The sequence below is a fragment of the Sphaeramia orbicularis genome, chromosome 3, assembly GCF_902148855.1.
Source record: "Sphaeramia orbicularis chromosome 3, fSphaOr1.1, whole genome shotgun sequence".
Taxonomy (NCBI): Eukaryota; Metazoa; Chordata; class Actinopteri; order Kurtiformes; family Apogonidae; genus Sphaeramia; species Sphaeramia orbicularis.
The window spans coordinates 48,911,107-48,937,342 of record NC_043959.1 but is presented as its reverse complement, the minus strand read 5'-3'; the positions used below and the strand labels follow the sequence as shown (position 1 = coordinate 48,937,342).

Sequence of the window (26,236 nt, the reverse complement as noted above, 5' to 3'; positions counted from 1 at the left end):
ACAATTATTTTTTCATGGATTTAACTGCTGTGTCAGCTTCTTCGTTCTGACCCACCACTCACATTAAGACCTCTCCTTCTCACCTGCGCTCGAAATCAAATTTTTTGTGCACCTTATCTGATCTTTTTCACTTCGATGTGCGATACACATATGATTTTTTTGGAATGTGAGTCATTTTCATCTGATTCATGCAATGTCTACACATAACTGACATAATTATGCTCTAGTTGGAGTCGTTTGGTGAAAATTTTGTCTGTCTTCATCCTCATTCTCATCGATTTATACACTGTGCATCAACTTGTATATGAAACTTGAAGGCTTTCACTGTGGACGTACCATGATTGACACTTGTTGGTAATGTTAAAAAAAAAAAAAGTCTATTAATGATAACAGAAGATTTGCAGAATCATTTCCAGCATTATTTCTCTGACCATCTGTATTATTCAAGCAAAACTGGTATTGTAAGTGAAATCATGTCTCATTTGCAAAATCTGAATCAGTCCGAGAAGAAATATAAAATCATTTAAAATGCAAATGCAGCTGAATAAATGGTCTTCCAATGCAGGTGAAAACAATTCTGTTAAAATCCATGGGTGTTACACTGTGAAAGTTAATCTAGTGCTTTTTAGTCTTCTTTCTTTGCTTCCTCAGTCAGGCCAAAAATACTTTTAAAAGGAGAGCAATTATCGTCTACTTCAGTGTACTTTATAAAACCTTTGTATACTCTCAGATTCTGAAACCACAATGTTAAAACATTTTTCACTTCAACTTAGTGCTTTTAAAGATAGTAAAGAGTGACTTGATTTTTTTTTTTTTTTCCTAAAGTAACTCCCTTACAATATCAGAGAGAGTATTATTTACCGTAGGACAAAAATGTGCCAAAATTTCCTAAACCTGAAGTAAGACCCAAGCAGTTTATTACGAACATGACATTTTCTTGGCTTGTACTGCATCTGGTCAACTGAGGCTGTTACAGCCTGACTATTCGCCAACAATTACACCCTGCCTGATCGCAGAACATCAATATAAAACGGTGAGTGTAGATAAAAGCCTTTGTTCTTCAATTCTGAGAGACTGAAACCCAAACCTGACCTTTATAGTTGAAGATTTTAGATAGCGGGGAACTGTTCTCTTATCAAGGTCTATTGTGACTGTGCTGGAAATAGTTAACATCAGATGGTGTGGGAAAACACCAACAGAATGTAAAACGTGCAAATGCGAGAATGAGAAAGCTAATTTTACATTGATAATAATGGTTGTTACCTTACAATAATCAGGGACATTGATATATGAAAAAAAGTGATCCGTGCTTTTATGTCATCTAAGCTGTTTGACACAAAAAGGCCTTTGGTAATGTCGTGAACTCTGGTGACACCCATTAACTATTTTCATGGCTTCAATTTTCTTCTGGCTAAATTTTCACTGTGGTAGATGTAAGTGTTGCATCTTCACTGTCATGTAAATACAAAGGTTTGTCTCCCAAAGGAGTTACAAAGCCTTCATGTACCTGTGTAGCATAAACACTGAAACTAATTTACGTAATGGCATATTAAAAAAATTACCCAGCTTGGTTAAATCCTATCCAGCAGCAACAACAATAGTTTACTGCTCTGCTCCAGTTTTTTTTTCCTTTCCTCTTTTTTAAAAGCATCCATTTCCTGTAACAGCACTTTTTTGTCTAATGCAGGCACAACCACAGCCACATCTGGCCCAGCACTCTGCCATGAGACGACGCTCGGCCTGGCCCAGAATCACTCGGCAGATTGCCTACATGTGTGTGGCTTCGACCACTCTGTTTTCTCTTCAGGGCCTGACAAGGCAGCCTCACAGAACAGCCATGTGACGGTGCCTGACTAAAGAACACATCTATCATTAACCCTTCAAGTCACATGTTGTAACAGTGATCAAAATGGAATTGTGTAGAAAGACCTGCATGTAAGTACAGGGGAAGTTATCAAACAGCAAGTTTATGAACTCTTGTAATATGTTTTCCTCTAGTGATTTCAGCAATTGATATATAATGGCAAATTCATAAAGAAACCTATCATTATACAATAAACAGTGCTAATGCTGCAGGTTATAATAATGAACCTTTCAATCATGCATATTATTCTATTGTAAGGGAGCAAGGCTAAACCATCAATATAAGATAAACCCCACAAGTTGAATAATAGCTCAAATAAGCTTCAACATCAGTAATCATCCATTTTTGATATTTTGTCATGATGTTATCCTCAAACATTTTATTTACTAAGTGCATATATTATAGATGTTATATTAAAGATTCTGGTTGGCATAGCAATCATAAAAAATATTTTTAGGTTTCTTAAGTATGGCACTCATGTCTTATGTACTGCCAGAATCACTTACTTGAATAGAAAGTAACCATTAAAGTAATTTAGAGGAAATATATTTTACATTTTTTAATGATAGTAATTGATAGAAATAAAAATAAATAGACATGAAAAATGAAATAATTAAATCACATTAAAAACAAAAACAAATTAAAACAATCATCAATCATCCTTCAGTTTATTAAGCCAATCATTAAGACAGATTCTTTAGTTTACTAACTCAAAGAAAGGCTCTCTAACATTTTTCCTCTCATTTGGTTTCTTCTGATTTAAAGTTCACGGCGCAGTATATGTTTATTTCTGTGTGTGTATGTGTGTGTGTGCATCAGAGTGTAGTGGGCCAACACAATGGCTCCAGCTTTCCTGTCATCCGTGATAGATGACTCAAGGGTCTCAGGCAGGCATTAGCATCACAATAGCCTAAACCAACAATATGAAGGCATTCGTCCCAGGTTTTGGGAATAGCAGGCAGGGGCAGGAAGCCTTTTACTTCCAGTATCAATGGGAAACCACCACTTGCCAAGTGGAGGAAAACCTGTGACGTGTGGCTTGAAAGAAAAATTGACATTGCCCTTTCGGAAGAGAACAATCTGTGATATCAGGTTAGCATTATGTTAGCCCTGGCTTAGAGGCCAAAGACTACACTAACAACATGGCTCTGTTTGATGAATAATTTCACAGGAACAAATCACGCACAACTGCCACAGTAAGAACACAATACTGTATGTCAGCTGGGGAAGCTTACACAATTACAGCTAAATATAAAATGTCTGGAGCTGCAGGTGTTTCCAGGGGAAGGTGCAGCTCCAACATCTCTGTTCAGCACATTCAACAAGGATTTATTTCTACTTAGAAATAATAAGTAGAAATAAATATGACAGTAACATGTTTACATATCCAACTATTGGTTGGACAACAACAAGCAATTTTCAAATGTTGAACTTTTACACTATTTTATAATATTTACCAATTAATGGTTACATTAACTGTTAGTTGCGGCACTCAAATTTATATTAGACTGTGTCCACAAAATTCAACATAGTCTTACAAATCAAACACTAATGTGTTGGTTTAGATTGAGTTTGATCCAGTCTAGTCTAAGTGAAATAGTGCACTATTATGTTAATATAATATATTTCAGTTCATAAGTATTACAGATATTAATATAATATCAGACAATATATTGCATGTATTTATATTACAGTTACTGATAGTTTGTTTAGGTAAAAAAAATCTGAGTTCTTCTACCATCAAGCAAGTCAGAACTAGTGAGAGGTCAGACCCCTTCGGCATTAACATAACGTACTATGCACTTTAAATCAGCCAAATATAGTATAAGATTATGTTGAAAGTTACTGCCCTATATTTTAGATTAGATTGTCTTGGTGTAAAACTTATTATATACATGCTTATATTTCAAAGTACTCAGACATTAGAACTGCACAAGGCCATTGGACCTTGAAAAAGTAGGTCATGGTGACCTATTTTCAATAGGCTTCTGCTCTATGCCAAGATGCATCCACAGTATAAATTTAGTGCAGATATCTCAATGCATTCTTCAGATAATGTGCTTATGTCACTGAATGGATGGACGGACAGACAGACAGACATGTTGTGTGAGGCAGACGATAATGTCTACTGATCACAACATCTGACTCTGGTCCACCAAGTACTTATTAAAAGTGCTTTAACTTCCTATATTTTTGTCCCTGCCACATTGAATGCTTAGGTCCATAAAAAAAGACTTCAAGGCCAGACAAGCATGCATGACGCCACAATGACCAGCAATTCTCTGAGATACAATAGAAATCCCTCCTCCTACACATAAACACAAACCATGCCAATGACTGGAGGCTAAAACGGAAAAGTACATCTTCTCATTACACTGCATTTATGTGTTTAACACAGTCACAAATGTCATGATCTACCCTTTTCCTCCTCATGCACATGTAAATATAACGTGTATTTAATGTTTGTTATTGCAGTGCATGAGGTAATGGTAAATGGATTTTCCCTTGTTGCAACATTACACTATTTTTTTTAAGTAAAATGTTATTTTTACAGTAATCTTTGAACATACACAGCAATTTACATGGTGTCTCATAAAATTCTCACCGGCTCTAACACTTCTGGCCTCACATACATATGAGTGCTCCTTCCATATCCAGAGGAAACAGCTCCATTCAGTCCTCATTTAGAAAAAAAATAAATGCAGAGACACAAAAACAAGAAAGCCTACAATTAGGAGCAACTTATTTATTTTAAATTTTCAAATAAAAGGTAAATAACGGCAACATTGTTTTTCTGTTTTGTAACTACTTTTGCTACAGGAAGTCTTCCATATTTTGTGATGGTATTACTATCCATTTCTATATCTAGTACCTCTTGATGGAGAACAGATTGAAATAGAACCTCTATTTCTATTGTTTATTATGTGTTATTTATTCACATCGGCAGCCACTGTGGTTTGGCCTCATAGAATGTAACTGAAGAAAAACAGAAGCACATCATCCTGCTGAATCACAGCGATTTTCCATTGTGTTATTTCAGATCTGGGCCCAAATACTAGCCAGCAAAGCATATCACAAATCCGATCAGATATAATATCTGCAAATTCATTCAGTAAGTTGTTTCATTGCACTGTGAGCTGCAGAAATGTTCCAGCCACAGCAAAATTAAGTTCTTTTTATAATGCTGTGTGAAACGGTAACGGTAATTAACAGCTCTTTAAAAATCCATTTTTTCACTGGACACCAAAAGAAATCAATACTTAACTTCAGATGACCTTATTGAGCTGGATAAAAGGCTTTATTGCAGGGACTGGGTCAGGAGCGGTTGAGCTAATGTGTTAGTTTAACAGTGGGGGATTAAAGGTGAGGTGTTCTCTCAAAATCTTACAAGACATCACAAAGCAGCAGGTCACTAACCTGAGCCTTCCTGGAGACACTGAGAGGATTACAGCAGCCAACCTCTGCTGAACTGTGCCTGTATTCAGACAGGGCTGAGGAGGAAAAGACAGCCTCTTTATCACTCAGCAGGTCCAGCTCATTCTATTTCCTCTCTCTCTGCTCTATGCTTCTCAAACGAGGCCAGAGCTGAAACCCGCTAGTCCCAACTCTGCGCAATATACTCACAGGGGACCAATTTGCACAGCCAGCCCTTGTCTGAATCACTCTATCAATTAGGAGCCACTGTGTTTATCATCACATACATTATTGTAGAGGCTGGTCTGGTCATTGTGTTGAGGTGTGTCTCTCAGGAGAGGGAAAGGGATGAAATAAATGGCCAGGGAGTGAAGCCACAGTTGGACAGGCTTCTGGACTAATCTGAAAGGACGGCTGTAATTATGAGTCTCCTGAGGAACTGGCTGTGTGGCAAGTCCGATGTGTGAACATAGCGCTAACAGTCAGGAAGGTGCACTGCCTCTCTTTTCCACAACAAAGTAAGACACTGAGTCAAATCAATATTTTCAATCTCTCAGGATCAATTCAGCATCTGAGTACAAAGGAAGACATGTTGACTGCGGACAATATGTATAAATGAAAAGTCAAACTTTGTGGTTCATGATGGGCTGCTCTGTCTCACTTTCTATTGAAATCATGACGACAAGCTGAGGGAGCCTTGACTGAAAGTCATAATTGAATCTTACTTTTCAGAGAGAAAAGGTCCCAAACAGTCAACAGTGAAAATACCTCTGAAAGTTACAACACAATAAACATGAAACTCAGAATTCCTAGGAATAATCATGTAGGATATTAGGGTCAGAGAATAACACTGTATTGAGCATGATGATTTCATGGCTACATCCTTTGTGTTTCTCTGTTTTTAGAGCTGCTGTTCAGTGGTGAGAGACCCTTTCTCTATTCCACAAACAGCAAAGAAAGAGATGACAGTCCTTGTTAGCACCAGAGAGTAGTCCCTGTGCTCTGGATGGTAGAATAATACTGGCATTGAAATCCCATTCATATGTTGATTACATAAAATGGTCCCATCAGTATGAAATGATCTCATCACAATAAAAGTGTTTCATCAATGCAATATGACGTAATCAGCATGAAACTGATGATTTCTTGATGAGAGCACAAAAGCGACACTGCCTCTTTAAGAAGCCTAGAGTCTCACTGTGTTTTAGTCAAACAAAAGCAGCCTATTGGGAACATGCAACCTGAAACCAGAAGCCCGGCTCAGAGGGCCTCACACAGACCTCAGAGCAGGGACACACCCCATGTACTCCTGATTCAGGCAGGCAAAGAACCAGGGCCTGCTCTCCAAATGTTCAGAGCAAACACTTTGACACAGACATTGTCTGAAAACACAAAAACAGACTCACTGACCAGATCATTTGGCCTCTTTACAGAACAGCTCTGACAGTGTAAAAATACAAATTGACCAGGACTTCTAGGGGTTTGAAAAAATATGGATATACTTGTTTTGCTTTGTACTTGTTTTGTGATCCTGTTTTGTCTCTCAAAACCACTGCTACCAAGTTCTTAATTCATGGCTTACATGAAAAGATTTACAGCAAACGGTTGGATTTGTGTTGTGTTTTTGTTAGATGTCACTGGTAGTGTGATAAGTAAGGGATAATGTACAGCAAGCCTGTCACTATTGTGAAACAAACCCCCACAGGGTGATAGGGTGATCCGGTCTTGATCACCCTAAGGTGGCTTATTTCACAATACTAACTGTCTTGTGGACTATGCCACTTACTAAACAGCTACTTACTGGAGAAATCAATTATATAACAACAAATAATGATTTCAAAATTATTTTCTGAATCTGTGACCCAAACTTAGTAGCAAACAGTCTGGTATCTACAAATAATAGTAATAATAAAGTCACTCAATAAATGTAAATCTTACTGTTATGACTTTTACTCAGTATAGAGAACACATCATCATATAAATAAAATCCATGACAGTTTTCCAAAGATTTGATTTCAGTGTGCAATATATCAACTTGATTATAATATCACAATATGATGATGTGTCTGTATTGTCCCCTCTAACATATCACTGGTTCTATGGACCTCATATCAAGAATAATAAATCAGAACGAATGATTTTTCCTACTTGTGATAATCTGGATTAAAACACACAGAAATGTCATACTTCCATCAGTACTTTCAGATAAATTTCCAATATTTGCACTCTTATGTCATTTCGGTGACTCAGTGTTTTCTTCTGTTATTTAATGCCATCTGAGTGGGGAATTAGCATCACCAACTACATGTTGTTCAATAGTTTGGATTTTTTCATGAGGTTTGCTTACATAATTAATCATAATTAGGCTATAATAGTGTCTTAAAATCAACAGAAAAAGTCAAACTGTCAACTAAATTTCATTATTTTGACAGCCATATTTGCAGCCACAATGCACGCTCTTATTTGCACCATTAAAACCTCTCTCAGGATCTAATCATAGTCTGGTCAGCATCAGTGCTGCCCACACTTTGTGGCCCTCGGTCTACACTCTTCACAGTGAGCAGCCCTGTGGGGCATTGAGCCCCAACAACACAAGGCTACGGGCAGGAGAGAGGAATCTCAAGTCTGCCCCCTGAACAGACCGCCATGAAATAATATGCACTTCAAAATCAATTCTGCTGCTCAGCAACAGGGGAGGGGAGCTCTAAATGTAAATCCATTTTGGGGCCGTGTTTCATTAATTCTACAATTTCAAAGCCAAAGAAATACACATGGAGATACGTAGCAAGTGAATGAAGCAAAAGAAAATGGTGAAATTGACTAGATCAGGATGCTTACATTGTCTCTATATTGTATACTTTAAATTTAAGACTCATGTCTGTATTCCATTCATCCTCATTTACCAAGTGAGAGGTGCAAAAACATTTGAATAGGATTTAAACATCAGAAAGATTTATTACTTGAATATACACCATTGGTTTTGCCTGAGTAAAACCTCAGTCCAAATTAAAGACCATTTACCTAATTTTCACAACTGATGGAGACATTTCTCTCTGCTATTGGTGAAAAAATATCAATACACGTTAAGTGTACCATATTATGTAGTTTTTAAAGGCCAATACAATTATGATGATTATGTAGTAATGATATACTGTAAAATAATGATAAACCATTTCTAACAGGAAAATAACTAATGGCAGAAATTGTTTATACAATATATTTCTATGGTGGTGCATCACTACCAAATGAATACAGAGGAAACACTTATGTTTTACAATACTGAACTGATTCTCAAAAACACTGCATCAATATTTTATTGATAGTTTATCCGCAAAGATTTATAGCACATAGTGGTTCACTGTATTATATTGGATGTTAGATGTTACACTGACTAGATGCCATAGTTTGTGTTGTTTTGTTTTTTTTACTCAAATTTAACAAAAAGAGCGTTTTTGACAAACAAAATATATAGCCTTTCTTACAGTATCATAATATTGTAATCTAGCTCCTATATCATGATACTCTTTGTATCATCAAATTCTTGCCAGTAAATAGACTCCTTTAACTAAACTAGCTTCAACTTGTGAGTGTCATGCATGTTGTCAGGATAGATTAATGTACTACTGTCAAAATGCATAATCCTGAATCACCTTACATAAAATTGGGACCTAATAAAGTTGTACTGCAGCTTATTTTCACATGGTCTGTTAGTCACTCACTTTTTTTTAAGATAGGCTGGGTTCTGGGCCATGTATTTTTTGTATTAATGTCAATAAAATTACTATTGCAGCTCTGGAGGAGGTTCATTCAGATCAAGCGAAGACATAATTGATCCCTATCACTGTGTCAGGTTGAAAAGGGTGTAAGACATCTCCATAGCAACCTATGATGAACAAATGTCCAGTAAATAACTCCAACCTTAAAATTTAGATTCTTATTCAGAATTACTTTTATCTTCCTTCATCATACCTGCATCAATACTATTTACACTTTTGACAGTTACTCCTTTCAGAAAGACATAAAATAATTGGACTTTTTTCACTACCATGTGTGTGAAAAAACGGTAGTATTACACTTACAATGGCAAGGGAACAAATGAGGGATTATTCTGGAGGTGTGTGATGCCTCTCCTGCAATGAAGTTCCTCACACTCCATTCTGAGTGAATGCAGGTGACTCTGGGAGCCTGAGCTGATCCCAGAATTCCTCATTATCTGCCCAGCAGGGAGGATCAGGTCCGCTCGCTCTGTCTCAGAGCATGCTCGGCCTGGTGAGACGAGCCCCAGAGGAGCACTGTGCCGGGCCATCGGGGGCAAGCCAGGTCTGCTCATTATATCTAACTTATCCTTGGCATCTCTGCAAACCAAGTGCCACTTAGTTCCCACAGGAGGGGTCTGGGCTAGATCACTGACAAGATGGCAGAGCAAACAACAGGAAAAGCTTTACATCAAAAAACACGTGAGAATGGGGGTATAGTGTCCTGCAGTCTACCTACAATCATTTCAGTTTTTCACATTTCTGCTGATTCCATTTATGACTTTAATGAATATGAGTAATTAATGGAGAAGTAGTTACATACTGCTGTAGTAGATATGTTTACACAGCATTAAGCCAAAAGAACCTATTCTATATTTTCTAGAATATTCAAGAAAATGTTTTTTTGCCTGGAAATAAGCTTTTTAAAAGTGGGGATCATCAGTTATTCATAAAAATAGAGTTTTAGTTATTTAGTAAATATTGTAATGTAAATAGTATAGGTCAAAAACTACTCCTGGGTGTATGTTACCCTTTTCGCAACTACAAAAGATTTTTCTTTTCAGGTGTAAAAGGCAACCAATAGTCTCAGCTCTGAGGATACAAAACCATGCACAGCACCACAAACAGTGGGATAGCATGCATGTATTGTATATTATTTACATTTTCTTTCTTCTTAGATGGAATAAACATGAGTTCTTTGCTTTTTTTTGGAAAGGTAGGGCAAAATTCACAAATGTCATTTAGCTTCTAGGGTAAGTGCAAATACATAAACCAATGAATAAACATACAATTTGAGTGAGGCGTGTTGTTTCATTTATCAACTCTATTTCAGGGATAAATGAATGCAGCCTAGCACAGCAGGTGAATTATGCAAGTGCAGAGTCTTAGGCCTTTGGCTTGAGGCCAGTGCCCCCATTTCCTTTTACTTTTTAAAATATTCTCCTAAGTAAACTGCCACACAGAAAGTGGAAGGTGATGCAGATGTAGCATCTTCAACTGCAGTCACAATTAGACCCAGAATAGGCGCAGTGCCTGCCAACACTGGTAGCAGTACACTGAAACACTTTAGGTAAACACCACAATAAGCTAAGAAGCAGAAATTAGAAATTGTTTTGTACCGCAACACAGTTGCTATAGAGACTGTTGCTAATTAACTGCACTCTACCCCGGGATAACAAAGCGCTTAAGGGCACTCAGGGCGGCTCCTCTTGTGATGAGCTCTGTGTATGAACACTATGCCATCCCCAGGGTCTCTCAGCTACAAAATACCTGTCTCCTTGTAGCAAACTTTCATCTCAGATGCCATGAGAGGTTTTGCATCTTGTCTATCTGCTGCTGGCATCAACCGTGCTTTGATCAGTGCCTTATAACTATGTCTAAGGTCAGTCAAACCCTCCCGTCTTATATGACAAATTACATAATGTTTAAGACAAATCAGGGCCTTGTAGCAGCAAAGAGGAATACTTCAAGGGCTACTTTTCCCTGAGGGTAAGAAGAAGCACCTGATGAACATAGATCTGTAGAATCCAACAAAGGAAGAGACTATAGAAAGTACCATTATTTTTTAAGGGCATGCATTAATGGTTGGGATTTTAATAGATTAAGAAATGAGGTGTCTAAATATTTCAGCTGGATCTGTATAACTGTATTACCAATAGTTATAACACATCACTGTATCACTCAGTATAATAAGTATGATGAATGTCAGATTTATTTTGGTTCATCAGTCACCAGTATAGCTGCAATGAGGCAAAATCATATAAAACATTATGTGTAGAAGACGCACTAATCTTTTTTCGATACAATACAATAAAATCTTTAAACAGGAATAAAATAAATGATAAAATAAATAATTAGCTTTCAAAATTAAACAGGCTTTTATTTGATAACAGACTTGCAAAAGAACATGTATGGAATGATGTATGTTATTTAAATGAACTTATATTCTTTCAGTACACTGTGCTAACGTAATATTGTTCTGCAGACAGCAGGACAGGAGGAACACCTTAGTAAACAACCACATGACAAAACTTCTTTGCAAAAAGGAAATTGGAACATCAAACTAATCTTAGTCAACCATCGAATGATTACCAACATTGACTTCCCAGACTGATCATTTAATTGACAATGCTTTCCATCAGTTATAGTTTAACTGTCTATGTTTTAATGACACATGGATGACCACCAAAGCACTCAACAGTTCAAGATTTGTAAGAATAAAATGACCAAATGCCCTGCTCCAATATTCACACACAAGGCTGCGCAAACAGAAATTAACAATAACAAGCCATCGAACCAACCAAAATTCATTGCACTGCATAGTTTCTGTTGTCCTCAAGAAAAGACCCTTGTCACCTTTAGTGCCTTCTTGGCTTTGTGGGATTGTCACAGTTCATGGCATGATGGGATTGGCACTTGGACAGTTGCAGGCTGTCCACAGAAAAAGCATCCATTCACCAGCCTGATTTCAATCTGTTCACTGTTACTCAGTCCTATTAACTCTGATAACAGAAGACACCAAGCAACACTGACAAAGCCACATGTCCACTGTAAATACTATTCTACTTCTGTGTCTAACAATTGTGATTTCATTGCAGGGGGAAAAAAAGGACCACCAAAACAATGATTCTACCACTAGAGAGACAATATGTGACCAGACACAGGGCACATCTGGCAGCATAAACCTCTATTTAAACGTGCATGTGTGTCTTCAGCAGATCTGAAAGTACATGGAGCACAACTACACCAGAACTCTGTTGGCCTTAACATAATTTTATGAAATCAACAATTACAGGATGCATGCTGCTTCTATTAGAGTCCAGAGAAAGAACTGAATTTTCAACCAACGTATACTGTTTATAGTGAGTAAGCCATTTTCATTAAGTTAAATTCATTCGGTCTTTTTTTGATTTATGTATATTAATCAGTCTATTACAATATAGAGCATGCAATTAATTTCTTGCATTGCGATGTAAAACTTTACAATCATGCTTGTGAGAAACACTTTTCCATAAACAATCTACCGAAAAACAGAACATTTCCATGACACGGATAACTAATAGTCAGGCCTGTGCATATCTGGTCAAAGAATCGTCAGCAGAGGGACAGCTTTTCTGGCAGCATCAGTCTGTATGGGGACCGGAGAATTGGAGGAAGAGACAGAGCAGAGGGTCCTGTTGTCTCAGCCCACATCTTTGTAGTGGCAGCTGAGGGGTTTCACTGCAACTCCTAGAATTTACATTTTGTTTGGCCGAAGGGGTCACATGACAGCTGCAAGCGAATGCTCTGAGGAGCTTTCTGCTTTCACTTGACACTGACAGGCTGTGAGACAGTCCAACACCACAGAGAGAAAATATTCCCTCTTTCCATGACATCACCCAGCCAGGAATGGGGGGAGAGGAGGGAGAGGAGGGGGCACAGCTGGTAGCAGCCTCAGTACCATCTGCTACTGACTAATAGTTCATGCTGCTTTACTTATAAACTTGCACTTCTGCGAACCAGAATAACGTTTGTATGGCTACCATCACAGAAGGAAACAGATTCATTTGCGACTGACAAACTACGACAGTATCATTCACTTGTCTCTTATTCAGTATGTCTGAGCTAATAAAAATCAGGAATCATGAATAGGACAGCACTATATTGGGAACATATGCTGTTTTGTTTTATTTTTTATACATATTGCAATAAATACAAGAATTTTGGCTGGTGAATTGAATACCTTTATTAAGGAACAATGAATTCTTCTAGAATGAACAGGGTGATTTTCTAAGGGAATGCTTATGCATAGAAACTGAAAATAACATTAAGATTGCTGAAAAATGACTTTTTAATAATAAAAAAAATAAAAAGTCATTTTTCAGCCATCTTAATAATTTTACTCACTCACTAAAAATAATCTCAGTCCAAGAATGCTTTAATCAGAGCAACTCTTATTATAACAGTCAGACTTCTCTGATAGATTAGTCATAGAAAACAGAACCAGGCAAAACTTTTCTTCTGCATCAAGGAGCAAAAAAGTAATGTTAGGACTGTACAATATGATTATAAACATCACACACTGAACTTATGCTCTGTTGTTTATTTCATGATGTCGCAAAACACACACTCTTTACAATTTCAACTATTTTTTGTCATTTTGGTGCTTTTGGACACAGAGTGGGGTAATTCTGAACAGGAATTGTTTGTTTAGAAACTCCAGATGAAATATTACATACAGTATGTCTGTGTAAAAACATGTGGAAGAGCAGATGAGAAATAAACAACAACCAAAGAGCTTAAAAACAAAACTTTGTTTAGTTAGGGACCACGATGACTTGAGTGCTAAATGTAAGCCTCAAAACCGTAGCAATCCTTGAAATTACTGTGCCATGATATGTACATCTCTCATCATAGGAAACTCCATGTGCTGTGTAGATTTTGATGAGACCCCCCCCCCCCCCCCCCCCCCCCCCCCAACATTGCAGCATGGTGAGTTTGAGTTAATTTGTCAAAGTTGACCATCGTATGTCCCACAATGCACACAACACTTGGGTTCCACTTGAGTACACATGTGACATCGGTACTCACCATACATCTTCCCTTCATCGGAGAGGATGATCTTCCTGCGTCCACAAGGAGGATAGATGGCCAAGGCCTCCTGGAAGCTCTGCTCAATGTCAGGGCTCCACACCCCCTCGGCATCATTGTCGACAGGCTTGTCTGCCGAGTCGCTCATCCTCTCCATGTCCTCGGCAGGGCTCTCACTGCCGCTCCAGCTGCTGGGATCAATCGTGGCGGTTGGGCTCTCCAAGCTGAAGCTTGGAGCAGACTAGGGAGAGACCTGGAAATCCCAATAGACAAACAAAAAAATCATCACTCTACACAACACAACAGTGGACATCTGCTTCCAAAAAAAAAAAAAAAAAAAAAAAGGGGGGGGGGCAGCACTGTCCACACTGCTAGCTCAGAGCACAATATGGAACACAAGCTGCCAAACAAGCTTAGACTTTGCCAAGAATGTTGTTGATATGATTTACAATGCATGTTATGGCTTTTACAAGTTAACAGTTTCTCTCAGGTTATTGTGGCGAAAAGGAAATGGAGAAAAACAGGCAGTTCTTAGAAGAAGAGTGGCTGGCATCACAGTCTATGAAACTGTCTTTTGTGCATTTTACAAAGTTTCTCAAATGCACATTGTGAAAGTCATCATTACACACAGTTATTGACCAGACCAAAAGCCTCCTGTGTAAATCAACAGGCAGTACAACAGAGACTGTGCAACCAGGCTGTGACAGCATAAGAAGCACAACATGTAACATTATGAGAAACATTTATTACATGCTACCCTTTCATGAAACTACAGATGTGACTTATCATGGCATTTTACTGGGCATTAGCAAAGCATGTTTGTGGTAAAATGAGATTCAGTAGTGCTGCGGTCAGTACGGACCGTCTGGCCTTCATAAAGGGAAAACATTCTGCACACGGTGATGTTCACAGACACAGACTGAGCCCGTGAACTACACAGACTGAACAAGACTGGAGAGTTTTTTTTTTTTTTTAAAAAGGTGGTTAAGAGAAGACATCAAGAGTGATTTATTCATTAATGCAGATATTATAGCTTATGTAGATATCATGTTTATTATGAGTTCCCTAAATCTTTTCAGCTTTGTGAAAGCAAAGCAACTCAATTCAAGCAAACTGGTAAGCAAGATAAAAAAATTTAAAAATTATGTGAAATAAAAACTGACTCTTTCAAGATGAAGACACAGTGTTTGAGAATAGCAAACAAGTTAACAGAGTAACAGATCTGTTAGTTTATTTGTTAGAATCTCCATAAGGTAAAGCACAGCTAGTCCACAAACACACAGAAAAGGCTCAAATTTGAATAATAATTTAAAAAAAAAAAAGCCATTTTAAAAACGGTCCAGACAAATCAGATAATTTTTAAGACAGACTGGAGAATAACACTGAGGAGTGAGCTGGACTCTGATGTGCATGTGAGTGTAAGTATGAATTTATGTATGAATAAATACACTAGTGACTCCAATATAGTTCCTTACTTACATTGTGAATGTGGACTTCTGTTTTTTATTCAACCCTGGGTTCTTAGTGCTCTACATACTACTGCAAGTTTAGGAAAACTGGTCTTTGCTTTTGGGATCAAAACTAAAACTACTGTTGTCTATTTTGCAGCATTTATTTATGAATCTAAATTGCGTTTTATTTCACCACACTAACATGATGAGAGTTCTGGACAATAAAACTTAAAATGTTAGAGAAGTCATCCTGTCTTTAATTAGTTAAGATGGAAATGATATACTATTGTCAGGACCATACGGACATTTGAGAGCAAGATGTGTTGCTTTATTCTGTGCTCCGTCAACTTTTTATGTTCATACTTGGGATGCATTATATGATGAAGAATTCATATTGTGATTATTGTGGGCTACAATGCAATTTAAAGTCTACCTCTGTTTATAAAGGAAAATGCACAAGTTACTGCTTTAGATTTTTTTCACCATAAACATACAAACATAAGTAACATAAAAACGAATTGGGGAAAAAAAAAATACATTGTGACTTTCATTTAGCATGTTTTACACAGTACTTATCCCTGTTCACTTTCACTGAATGAAAAATATCCCCATACAGCACATAATGTTTATTTTCTTCTCACTTTTTGTCATGAAATCACCCATATCCTCCTAAATCTGCACCTTTAAATTACGGCCTTTTGCAGATATATAGTTGCAAACGCTGATGTTATGATCATGATTGCGACTGAATTACTCGTGCAGTTCATGTAAGTTGTCTTTTTCCTATTTGAGCAGTGTCTGAATGACGACACACTCTAGATTTGCTTTTGCAGCATGTTGCAGAAGCCTTAACTCTACCTGTTCATGATCCATCCAACAACTGTGCCCTGTGGCATTTGTACGCTGCTTCTACATTCTTCTCTCATCGTTTTTCCCTTACACACACCTATTACACACTAAGAAACAGACTTTTCAATATTCAATTCCTTAATTCCCTGTTGAAATGACTTCAATATATAAAAGAAAAACTCTAACTGAAAACTCATTGAGGTTTCTGGCTATGCTCAGTCTCTTCCCTCATTCCAGACAACTGCTTCCTCCCTGAGCAAGATCCTATTCAAGCAGCACAAGCTGTCAGGAAGTGGGAATAGTAGCATATGTTTCTTCCAGCATGTCAGTTCATGAGGGGGAAAGGGGGGATGGGAGCAAGCTGTTCGGGAAAAAAAAAAAAAAAAAAAAACTCCCAGAGAGCAGAGAGAGCTTTTACTGAATTCCGTTTTTGTGTGCCGACTGCTGACACTGCAGAACGAACTCGCAAACTGATGAGGGAGGGGAAAAAAAACTCCCATTTCAACCACTAAAAGGCTGGGACTCTCTAGACTTGCTCCTCTCATCCCTACCAAATGATGAACTATAGTCGTAATCGCTTCCAGCTTACATTTTCATTGCGTGATGAGTCTCGAACATAGTACTTTCTTTCTCCAAACATTGAGTTACAGTGGAAAATCTGAAATCTAAAGCTGTGGATTCTGCTCAGCTTTGGACAGATTTGTTCTCTCGAGTTACTGCTGATATGTACTAGTTTTCTCACGCCAAATCTGCTTAACATAAACCGCTGCACATCCTTATCAAGGCAATGTTTTTAATTGCTTACATAAGAGCATATATCTACTTTTTAAATCACTATCAATTATGTATTTATTCATAACTTTGTGTCTTTGGTCATCACACTGACTTATTTGAGTGTTGGTTCTCTAGTGACCGTCGCACTGGGAAACGACAACAAAGATGATAATGACAGAATAGATAGAAGACAATAAAGAGATAAAGCTCTTCAGAGGTGAGAAGTAATAAATACGTCATAACTGTACGTAAGTAGATTTTTTAAATATCTGTACTTTACTTGAGTATTTTTCTCATAACTTCTTACTTTTACTCCCTTCATTTTATCACAAACACATATTTTCTATTCCGTCCATTTTAGCAACAGGTTTAATACTTATTGTTACGACACCTTCCCAGCCTCCAGTCTGGTTTCAGCCTACATCAATGGGACAATTAACACATAGAAATGACGACCCCTTGGAGTAAAGAGCAGTGCATGTCACATATGACAAATGAGGGGTTGTAAAAGATGTAACAGAACAATCAGACAGAGTGAGACTTGAGTCTTGTCTACTTAATGACGTGTCCACGACTGGGGAAAAACGTCTACTTCACCAGATTATTTTTTTACATAAGCATCTGTACTTCTTTTTGAGTGAAGAAGGTGTGTACTTTACCTTGTTCTGAACCTGTCAAATATACCAGCCAAGGAATTTGGACTAGGCTAATGTAAGAACTGTATCAATAATCCTTTGAAAATCTGTATTGCTTTGCTTAAGTTTAAACACAGATGCAATATGTAAGTCTCCTACATTCTGAAGCTCGAAGGCCTCACTGTTTATGTTTGCTAGAACCACAATCTATCAACGCAAACACAAAACTGACTTACGCTTTACAGGTGGGCATGAAAAATAGTTCTGTACAAGAAGGACAGTCAGGCCTTAATTAAGGCCATATTTAAGATGACAAGCCACAAAAGTAAAAACCTTGGTAATTAAATGGAAGGCAGGATGTTGCGAGGACCTTTTCTGTCGGAGATCAGTGAGAATAACATGGCATTTCATTTTCTTTTTTTCGCTTTAAAATGCCTCATTTAACAGAAAGAGTTCATTCTATTTAATCTGGACTCTGACATTTAAGTATCCTGTTTACTTTATTTCAGTGGAATTCAGACTTTATTAATTTTAAATTTGCAAACCAAGGAGGCAACGAGAAGCAGCAATAAAATGTTAAATACAGGACATTTTTAAACCAGCATACTTCACCTTTTTCTTATTCTAAAAGTTAACTATTGGAATATTTTAAAACAGTTTTACAGCACATGTATAACTATCTCCTGTAAACAGAAACTGGAGCAGGTTAGGATGTGACAGCAGTATGTAACAGGAGTGGAATTTAGCAGAAAACATTTCAACATTTTATTTTTAAATTAGAAAATAACTGAGCTGCAAAAATGTTAAAACAGTTGAAATGTCTGAAGTGAAGAATGGTAATTACACCTGAGAATAACTTAAATAATTTAACATCTGAGAACAATAAGCAAAAAAGAGGGCGCTGATGCAAAAATACCAGAGTGAAAAGTATAACTCAAAAAGTCAAGAAGCTCTCAGAGATAAAAAGAAGAGTTTTCGAGTGAACTGATCACTGCATTTGTTTTGTTTTTCACTCTGCACCAGACAACCATCAATATTTCTCTTCCACTACAGAGATTTTTCTAATATGAGATCAAATTTGTCTTCAGGATGCTTATCATTACCTGAGAGAAAATGAAACAAGTCAAGCAATGCAAATAACACAGCAAATGTGACAACACAGCAAAAGCCAACACTGCTAAAGTTTCACCATCTAATTCACAATGTTAAAGCAACAAATATGAGATAAATGTGCATCTCACAACAAGATGTGTGGCACAAATCCATTTTTTAAACCCATTTAGAACACAGGATTTTGCACCTGGAAGGATTTCCTGTATTTGTGATCTAATCTAACCAACAAATCTAGGGCAAAGCAGGATGAATACACATTGTTTATAATAACCAGTGAATAAATGCTCTAAGAAATTACAATATTAGGCTACACATTAGTAACTAAGAAATGCATAAAATTTTATTTTATGTTGTGATATTATTGATGGGGGAAAAAAATGATCAAATTTTCCATTCTGAACAAGTACCAACATGTATGATAAGACGCTAAAATAACTGTAATACATGCACCATGAACATATGAAAATGAATACATATATGGATAAATACATTTTGGGTGTTCAGTGTGTTGCATGTATTTGTAGATTACCTATTTATAGTTTACTCTGTCAAAATTGCTGTGTTTGTTCTGTATTTACTGTGGAATAGGATAAATTAAGGAAGAAATGAGTGTTAGCATTAAAAAAATTGTGTTTGCAGTCCTTTTCCTCTTTAATAATATCATTATTATACAAGAAGTCCATCTTTGATTAAACTATAAATTTGTTGTGAGAGTAAGGTTTATCGAGTTGTACTTATGCATAGAGAAATAGAAGTCATAGTTCTTCTGAGCGATTGGTTCCTTTGCATTCTGTGGCATCACTGGATGCTTCTGCCATGTCAAATGTGTGAATAACCTAGCAGAGGTGTCAATGAAGACAGTCTCTTAGTGCCTTTGAATCTGAGAACTAATTAGGTCTGACAGAAGAAGGTATGAATGTCACCCACAAAAACACTTGTGGCTTACAGATAATTGCATACTTCTGTCTTTGCTGGGTGTACACCATAGAAATGGTCTTATTTGTAAGATGTAAGGTGAAGATGGCCAATAGTGAATGCGGTAGCTAAGCAGAGTAGTAGCTGTGACATGGCATTATGGGAAATTACACTTACCGTGAGATTACATAAACCACTCACCAAGCTGGAATCCAGCTCCTTAAATTAAGAGAACCCATTTCACCCATCAGACAGAGCAAGGTAATGAAATAGCAGATGAGAGGTCTCAAATGTAATTTTCCATGTGGGGTTCTTTTGTGCCGCTATCTCAGAGGGTGCAATAATGATTCTGTGAATGACTTTTGTGCACCCCATAATGGCCCACAGTAGTTAAGGCCACAGTGTGTAAAACTATAATTACCATGTGATTTCAAAACTCAACATTTTCAGCATGTTGCAAAGACGTATTCTGGCCTTTGCATAATTATAAAAGCAATGTCATTTTGAACAACATGCAGCTGACTGTGTACAGTGACAACCACAGAAAGGACAGAAATTCCATGTAGCGTCTGTCAATGAAACAAATTAATTACCTCTGGATGTTGATGAAATGAAGACAGCATATCTTTGTGTGGTTAATTATTTTTGCATGTTTGCTGTAAACATGGTCTATAAACACAACCTGAAATCCTCAGAAATGTTCTTTTTTTAAATGTACAAACATTTACCAGTCAAGGTAAAGGTCAAGCATACTGAAAATATTTACAATTAAACAATCAAATAATTAAAATAAGCAAAACAGCTAAGGTCGTGAAGATTTCGTTTTAGTCACATGCTTAAGCTGCAGCAGTTCCATTAAAGACATGAACATTTTGATAACTGCAATTATATATATGTGTGTGTGTGTGTGTGTGTGTGTGTGTGTATGTGTGTGTAGAGTTTTAATCTATGATCGAATTTCACAACTATTGATTCTCTATTGGGCTATGCTTTGGGTTTCATGACTAATTCTACAGCTCTGGATTTCAGATGAATGAATAAACAAGGTTTTCGATACCAATTTCCGAAGGTCCACTGGAGAGGCTAGAAAGCGTACTTATGCTGCTTCTGTTATTGGCAATGGCCTAGTGTTTATTTCATGCCTCTTTGAACCAGCAGGCTTGGGTGCCGTGAATCTGTCTGATATCATCCCACTCAAATCTGCGACCTGGATCCCACCGCCCAGCAACCGTCAGGCCACCATGGGATCAATCTTTGTTTGCCAGAGAACAGGATTGATTTACAGGTTCTGTCAAAGCAGCTCTCTCTACCTTCTTCAGACGGAGAAACAGGTAGCAACGACATGACCTGGACAACATCACATATGTCAGCGAGGTCCTCCATTCCAAACAAAAGATGAAAAAAATCAAAGAGGTAGAAAAAAATCTCTTCATCTAAACAGAGCTCCCTGTTCTGCCGGTAAAACCCAAACATATAAAAATTACAATGTTCCATTCAAACATGAAATGTAATGAAAGCTCAGAGGATGTTTGCCCATCAAAAATTTGCAGTGCATTCCTTACAACGTGTCAGTCTGGTGTGGAGTGTGAGCGGAACACATAAAGCTCAGGAAATTAAAGCTGTAAATAAAGGTCCGTCAGATAAAGGATCTCCTGACAGTTATGAGAGCAGAACAGGCTGAGGGCTGGCTGCTGCCTCATTCAGGACGCGTGCGGATGGGCATGAAAAAACAAATCACAGTGATGAGCATGAAGGCCACCATTTGCATTTGGCTCTGCCAATTCACACTGACTTTTATCTCTTTTCTTCTTCTTCGTCTCCAGGCATCATTTATCCCCTTATATACTTATGTCTGTGTGCTTATCCTTCTTTTCCTCTCCTTTTTCCTTTTGGCAACTACTGTGTATCACACTACAACCACCTGTCATAAAACATCCTCTTAAGACCCTTAGATGCGCTGCTACAGCTGGTTCAATTTAACAAAGCATAGAAAGATTGATTTTTCTTCCTTTCTATTAGGAATAAACTGACTATATTGTGCAAATGACTACAGGCAGGTCCCACATATATACTTAAAAAAATACTTTTAGAAATGCATATAGCCACTCAGGTGAAAGAATCTGTCCAGTGGATTTTACAGCAGCTGAGGATAAGATGAGACCTTACTGTAATTATTATTTTTTTGGTCTATGGCTAACATAATTACAGATATTATGCTTTTACTCCAATGTCTGTGAACACAGAACTACAAATACACTTTATGTAGGCCTATGTAATCAAATAACTGATCCATTATTTTTGCCTGTTAAGCTAAAAGAAAGCATGCTGTTACATGACAACTGTTAACCAGAGACAGAAGAATACAATGAATCTGCAGTTGTTTTCTGTAAATAAGGTAAGATAAATATGCAGGTTCTTAGTAATTTAACACAATATACAGTCTTTACTAAGAAATAAAGTGAATTGGATTGAATGTAATGGATATTTTCTACCAAGGATCAGAAATTGACAACTTTGAATATCCGATACACACACACAAACATTGCATTATCTAAACTATAAACTTTACACGCACAGTATTGTGTTATTTACACCAAGTTAAAATTTACTTTCGATAAGCTAACAGTATTTGAATATACTGAAGTGTACCCTTGTTACTTTATCAGATTTTTGCCATTATGTGTGAGATAATAAACACATCAATAATGGAATAGCAAAAATAACCTCTGTTGTTGGTGTAATTTTGTTACCCATGTTGCATTTTGCTGAGAGCCTAGTATTTGGGCCTGTTAATCAGCCTACACAGAGTAAAGTTCGGACAATGCCGCTATCGTTCTCTCTGTCCCGGCTAGGATTCCAAACTAATTTACTGGGCACAGCCTGCATATTAATGTTGGGAGCTTACCCGGCAGTCTATCTGTGCCTCGACTGAATCCAGGGCACCTTCAGGGCACAGAGAGCCTGCCTGATCTGTGTCAGCCATGATAACAAAAACTGCAACCATTGATGAAAGGTCTGCTGGGAATTTATTACACTGACTGGGGAATACAGTGCCAAAGAGACTGAATAACCCACATTTGAATACAGGCCACAAATTATACACAGTTTCAGTAAATGAAGTGACTGTGTGCCTTTGTTCCATGGGTTTCCTTTCACTAGTGGGAAGCTGAGCACTGCCACTATGGCCAGCACTGAGAAAGGAAGTTGTTGAAGCCTAGATTTCCTGCTTTCACTGTGGTTAAGAACTAACAGTGTTTATAGTGGTTTCAGAAACTGACTCATCTAATGATTCGTGGAGTATATATTACTTTTCACATGTCTGACCATAAGGAAGCTCATTTATTTGTCTTTTTATTCAAATAAGTGTATGTCTCATATTGGAAGACAAAGTGCCGCTCCGGCTGCCCAATAACTCCAATAAAGAGTGGTTGAAACATTATGTCGTCTAAATGGTTCTTTTCTCATATGGCAAAAATTATAAGGCAATAATATTAAAGTGGTCTGGCTTCAAAGGGTCGGAGAAGCTCCATCATGTGGCACTTAATGTAAAACTTACCACTAGACAGGCTGTGCTGTCTATGATCTTATATTGTGGACGACCATAATTTGACATATGATCTACATTTCAGAGGAATCACGCAGATTGTCATTTAATAAAGAAATAATACGTAGCAGAGCAGTCCAAACTTTACAACTAAGCTGGTGTTCATATTAAATGGGCCAAGTAACAGAGTCACTACAGTATTTTAGAAAGGGTGTTGAATTATGACTCGTCTATATTAATTAAAAGAAAAGTTTGTCTAGTTTATTGCATACATACAGGGAACAACAAAAATTACCAATATGTAAAATAATATCAATGTCTGTAATATTACACACATGAGAGGTAATGAGATAAAGTAAACAGGTAAACTTATATGGTCTTATCACTTTTCCACAATCACAGATGAGTCAAATAAACACCTCATGTTTATGTTATTTCCAAATAAATGATCATTGTGATACAACTTCAAGCTAAACAACCAAAATATCAACAACAAACTTATCAGCCCTGACTGAAACTTAAATACCAAGTCTGTCTGCAGTAAAAGTAAATTCTTTTACCTGTAGGAGTTTGCACATGTTGTGATGAAATGACGATTTCAGACAGTGAAGAATTAAAGAATTAATTGTTCTACAGCAGCTGCAGCACTGTGATATGCACAAAATCTCATTTCACAATTCAGACACTTTGCCAAACTAGCAATTATTGTTATTATCATCATGTGATGTGAAAAATTGAAATATTTTGGTTCATTATGAGATTGTGGTAAGAATAGTTAGATGAGCAGTTGGGAAAATTTATTTTTTTCAGGTTTCTATTTGTGGTAATCTAAATTTTGCAATAATGCCAAATCCTAAAATTATGCTAAAGTGTTTCATACGTCAAACAAAAAAGTCATCAGACCACAGCGCACGCCCTTCAGAAACCTAAGAGAAAAATTGTAGTCAGTAGCTGACATTAACCAAGAGATGAAAAAAACTGTGATTCAGATGGTGGTTGGTGAGTCTCAAACATTAGATCTTCATATTCTATTTTGTCCAGATTGGCCAGCCCTAACTGAATGAATGAGCAGCATGTGTTCCTTAACACAGCGTGTCTTACATCGGTCTGTCATAAGTATACAGAAGAAGAAAAAAATCATTGCACTTACTAAGGTGGCTGACAGGGCCAAAGTGCATTCGGTAGCTGGCAGTCATTTTATGGCTCCAGTACTGAAGCAGATTTACTTAGATGACGTCAGTGGCTTTGTGCCAGCTTTTCCTTTTTGGTGGCACTCTGGGCTGGCCTCACTGGGCCCTGCTCAAACTGCTGAGCAGCAGTGCATACTCTAAAATTCCCTTTCTAGACCAGGGTTTACCTCAGGGCACACACAGCCTCAACGCCTGCAGGAGTGTCCTCTTTTTAAAGCGTGCTGATGTTTTGTAATTCTACCCCTGCCACACATCACATCTAATTACACAATTAATGACTATGAGCCCAGATTCAATTACAGATCACAGATATTTTCCTAGCCCTGAATTTTCATAACAAAAATAACACTGCATATTATCATTTCAATTAAAATGTGGGACACATAATGCATTCACATTCCCATGAGATATTTCACAAGCTCTTACCACTAAGGAAACAGAAAGTATGCCTCTTCGTTAAAGCAGCATATGACTTGCGTCACAATTTTTTTAAGATTTGTGAAACCCTAGTGATATCCTAATTATCACTAATCCATTAGTCTTTCCGTGCTTACGCACCTGAATCACTTCCCTCACGGTGAACAACTTCGAAGACGACTCTAGAGCGACTCTAGAGCTGCAACCGATTAATTGACTCAAAGTGATCCAAAAAAATCATTCAACCACAATTCTCCTGAATCAAAGCTTTGTTTCCTTCATTTCTCTGCTGTTAAACATTGGTTCCACTGTTGTGTTTCACATGGTCGCTTATTGTGACGAACAAAGAAGCTTCAATTCAGGAAAACTGCAATAGAATATCTCCCTTCAATCAATTTGAGTCGATTAATCGAATTGGGACATTTTGCATTGACTAGTCGATTAATCGGTTGCAGCTCTAGCATGACTCCATCATAAACACAGTCCACTTGTTTACATAACAAACCAAAACGTCACTTGGGCCTTTTCAGAAATTTTGTCAAGAAATGCATTGTGGGAATGGGAATTCCATGCAGCAGTAGCCTAACTTTGTTGTCTCTTTGTGAGTGCTGAACCCAAATGTCGCCTTTACATCCATCCACCGACTATACTCATTCTTTAAACAACCCTGGTGGACTGCATAATTTTACGTTGTAGCGAACAAAATTTCCAAGAAGGCCCGAGTGATGAAATCTATATGCTGCTTTAAGAAGCACAAGACTTTATGGCTAACATCAAACTTCCTACACAAACAGATGAGTGACTAATTAAAGGAAGAACCAACAAAAAAACGTGTTAGTAAGACTCTGGGCCACCACATACCTCCAGAGCAGCTTCAGTGCTCCTTGACATTGATTCCAGTCTATGAACTCAACTGAAGGGATGAATGTTATTTTTCCAAAAGACATTCTCTCATTAGGTGTTTTGCTGATACGGAGAGTGTTTTTTAGTATGCCAGTCCAAAATGTTCTCATAGCTGTTCAACAGGTTTGTGACAGTAAAAGACATGATTCTAGGGAAGCAGTGATTATGAAATATTAATATAATACTAAAAGTCTCTCAGCCCATCGTCACCCTGTTTTTGTGACTAAAGGAGTGCAAAGTCAGTCATGCAAATTTAGGGAAACGATGTTTAATACAACAATCAGTACAACATAGATAAACTTCAATTATTGTCTTATTTACCAGGAGTTCTATAGAATGATG

General features: G+C 37.3%; 1 protein-coding gene across 6 annotated transcripts in view; it reads right to left on the bottom strand.

The window, feature by feature from the left end:
- tead1b (TEA domain family member 1b) overlaps positions 1 to 26,236 on the bottom strand; it is a 55,053-nt gene that overhangs the window by 24,254 nt on the left and 4,563 nt on the right. For all 6 annotated transcript variants that reach the window (XM_030125607.1, XM_030125601.1, XM_030125623.1 and 3 more), the window contains one exon: positions 14,104 to 14,356. In XM_030125607.1, the coding sequence (XP_029981467.1) occupies positions 14,104 to 14,260 (157 nt within the window). In that variant the 5' untranslated portion in view covers positions 14,261 to 14,356. The remainder of the gene's footprint in view (positions 1 to 14,103; positions 14,357 to 26,236) is intronic.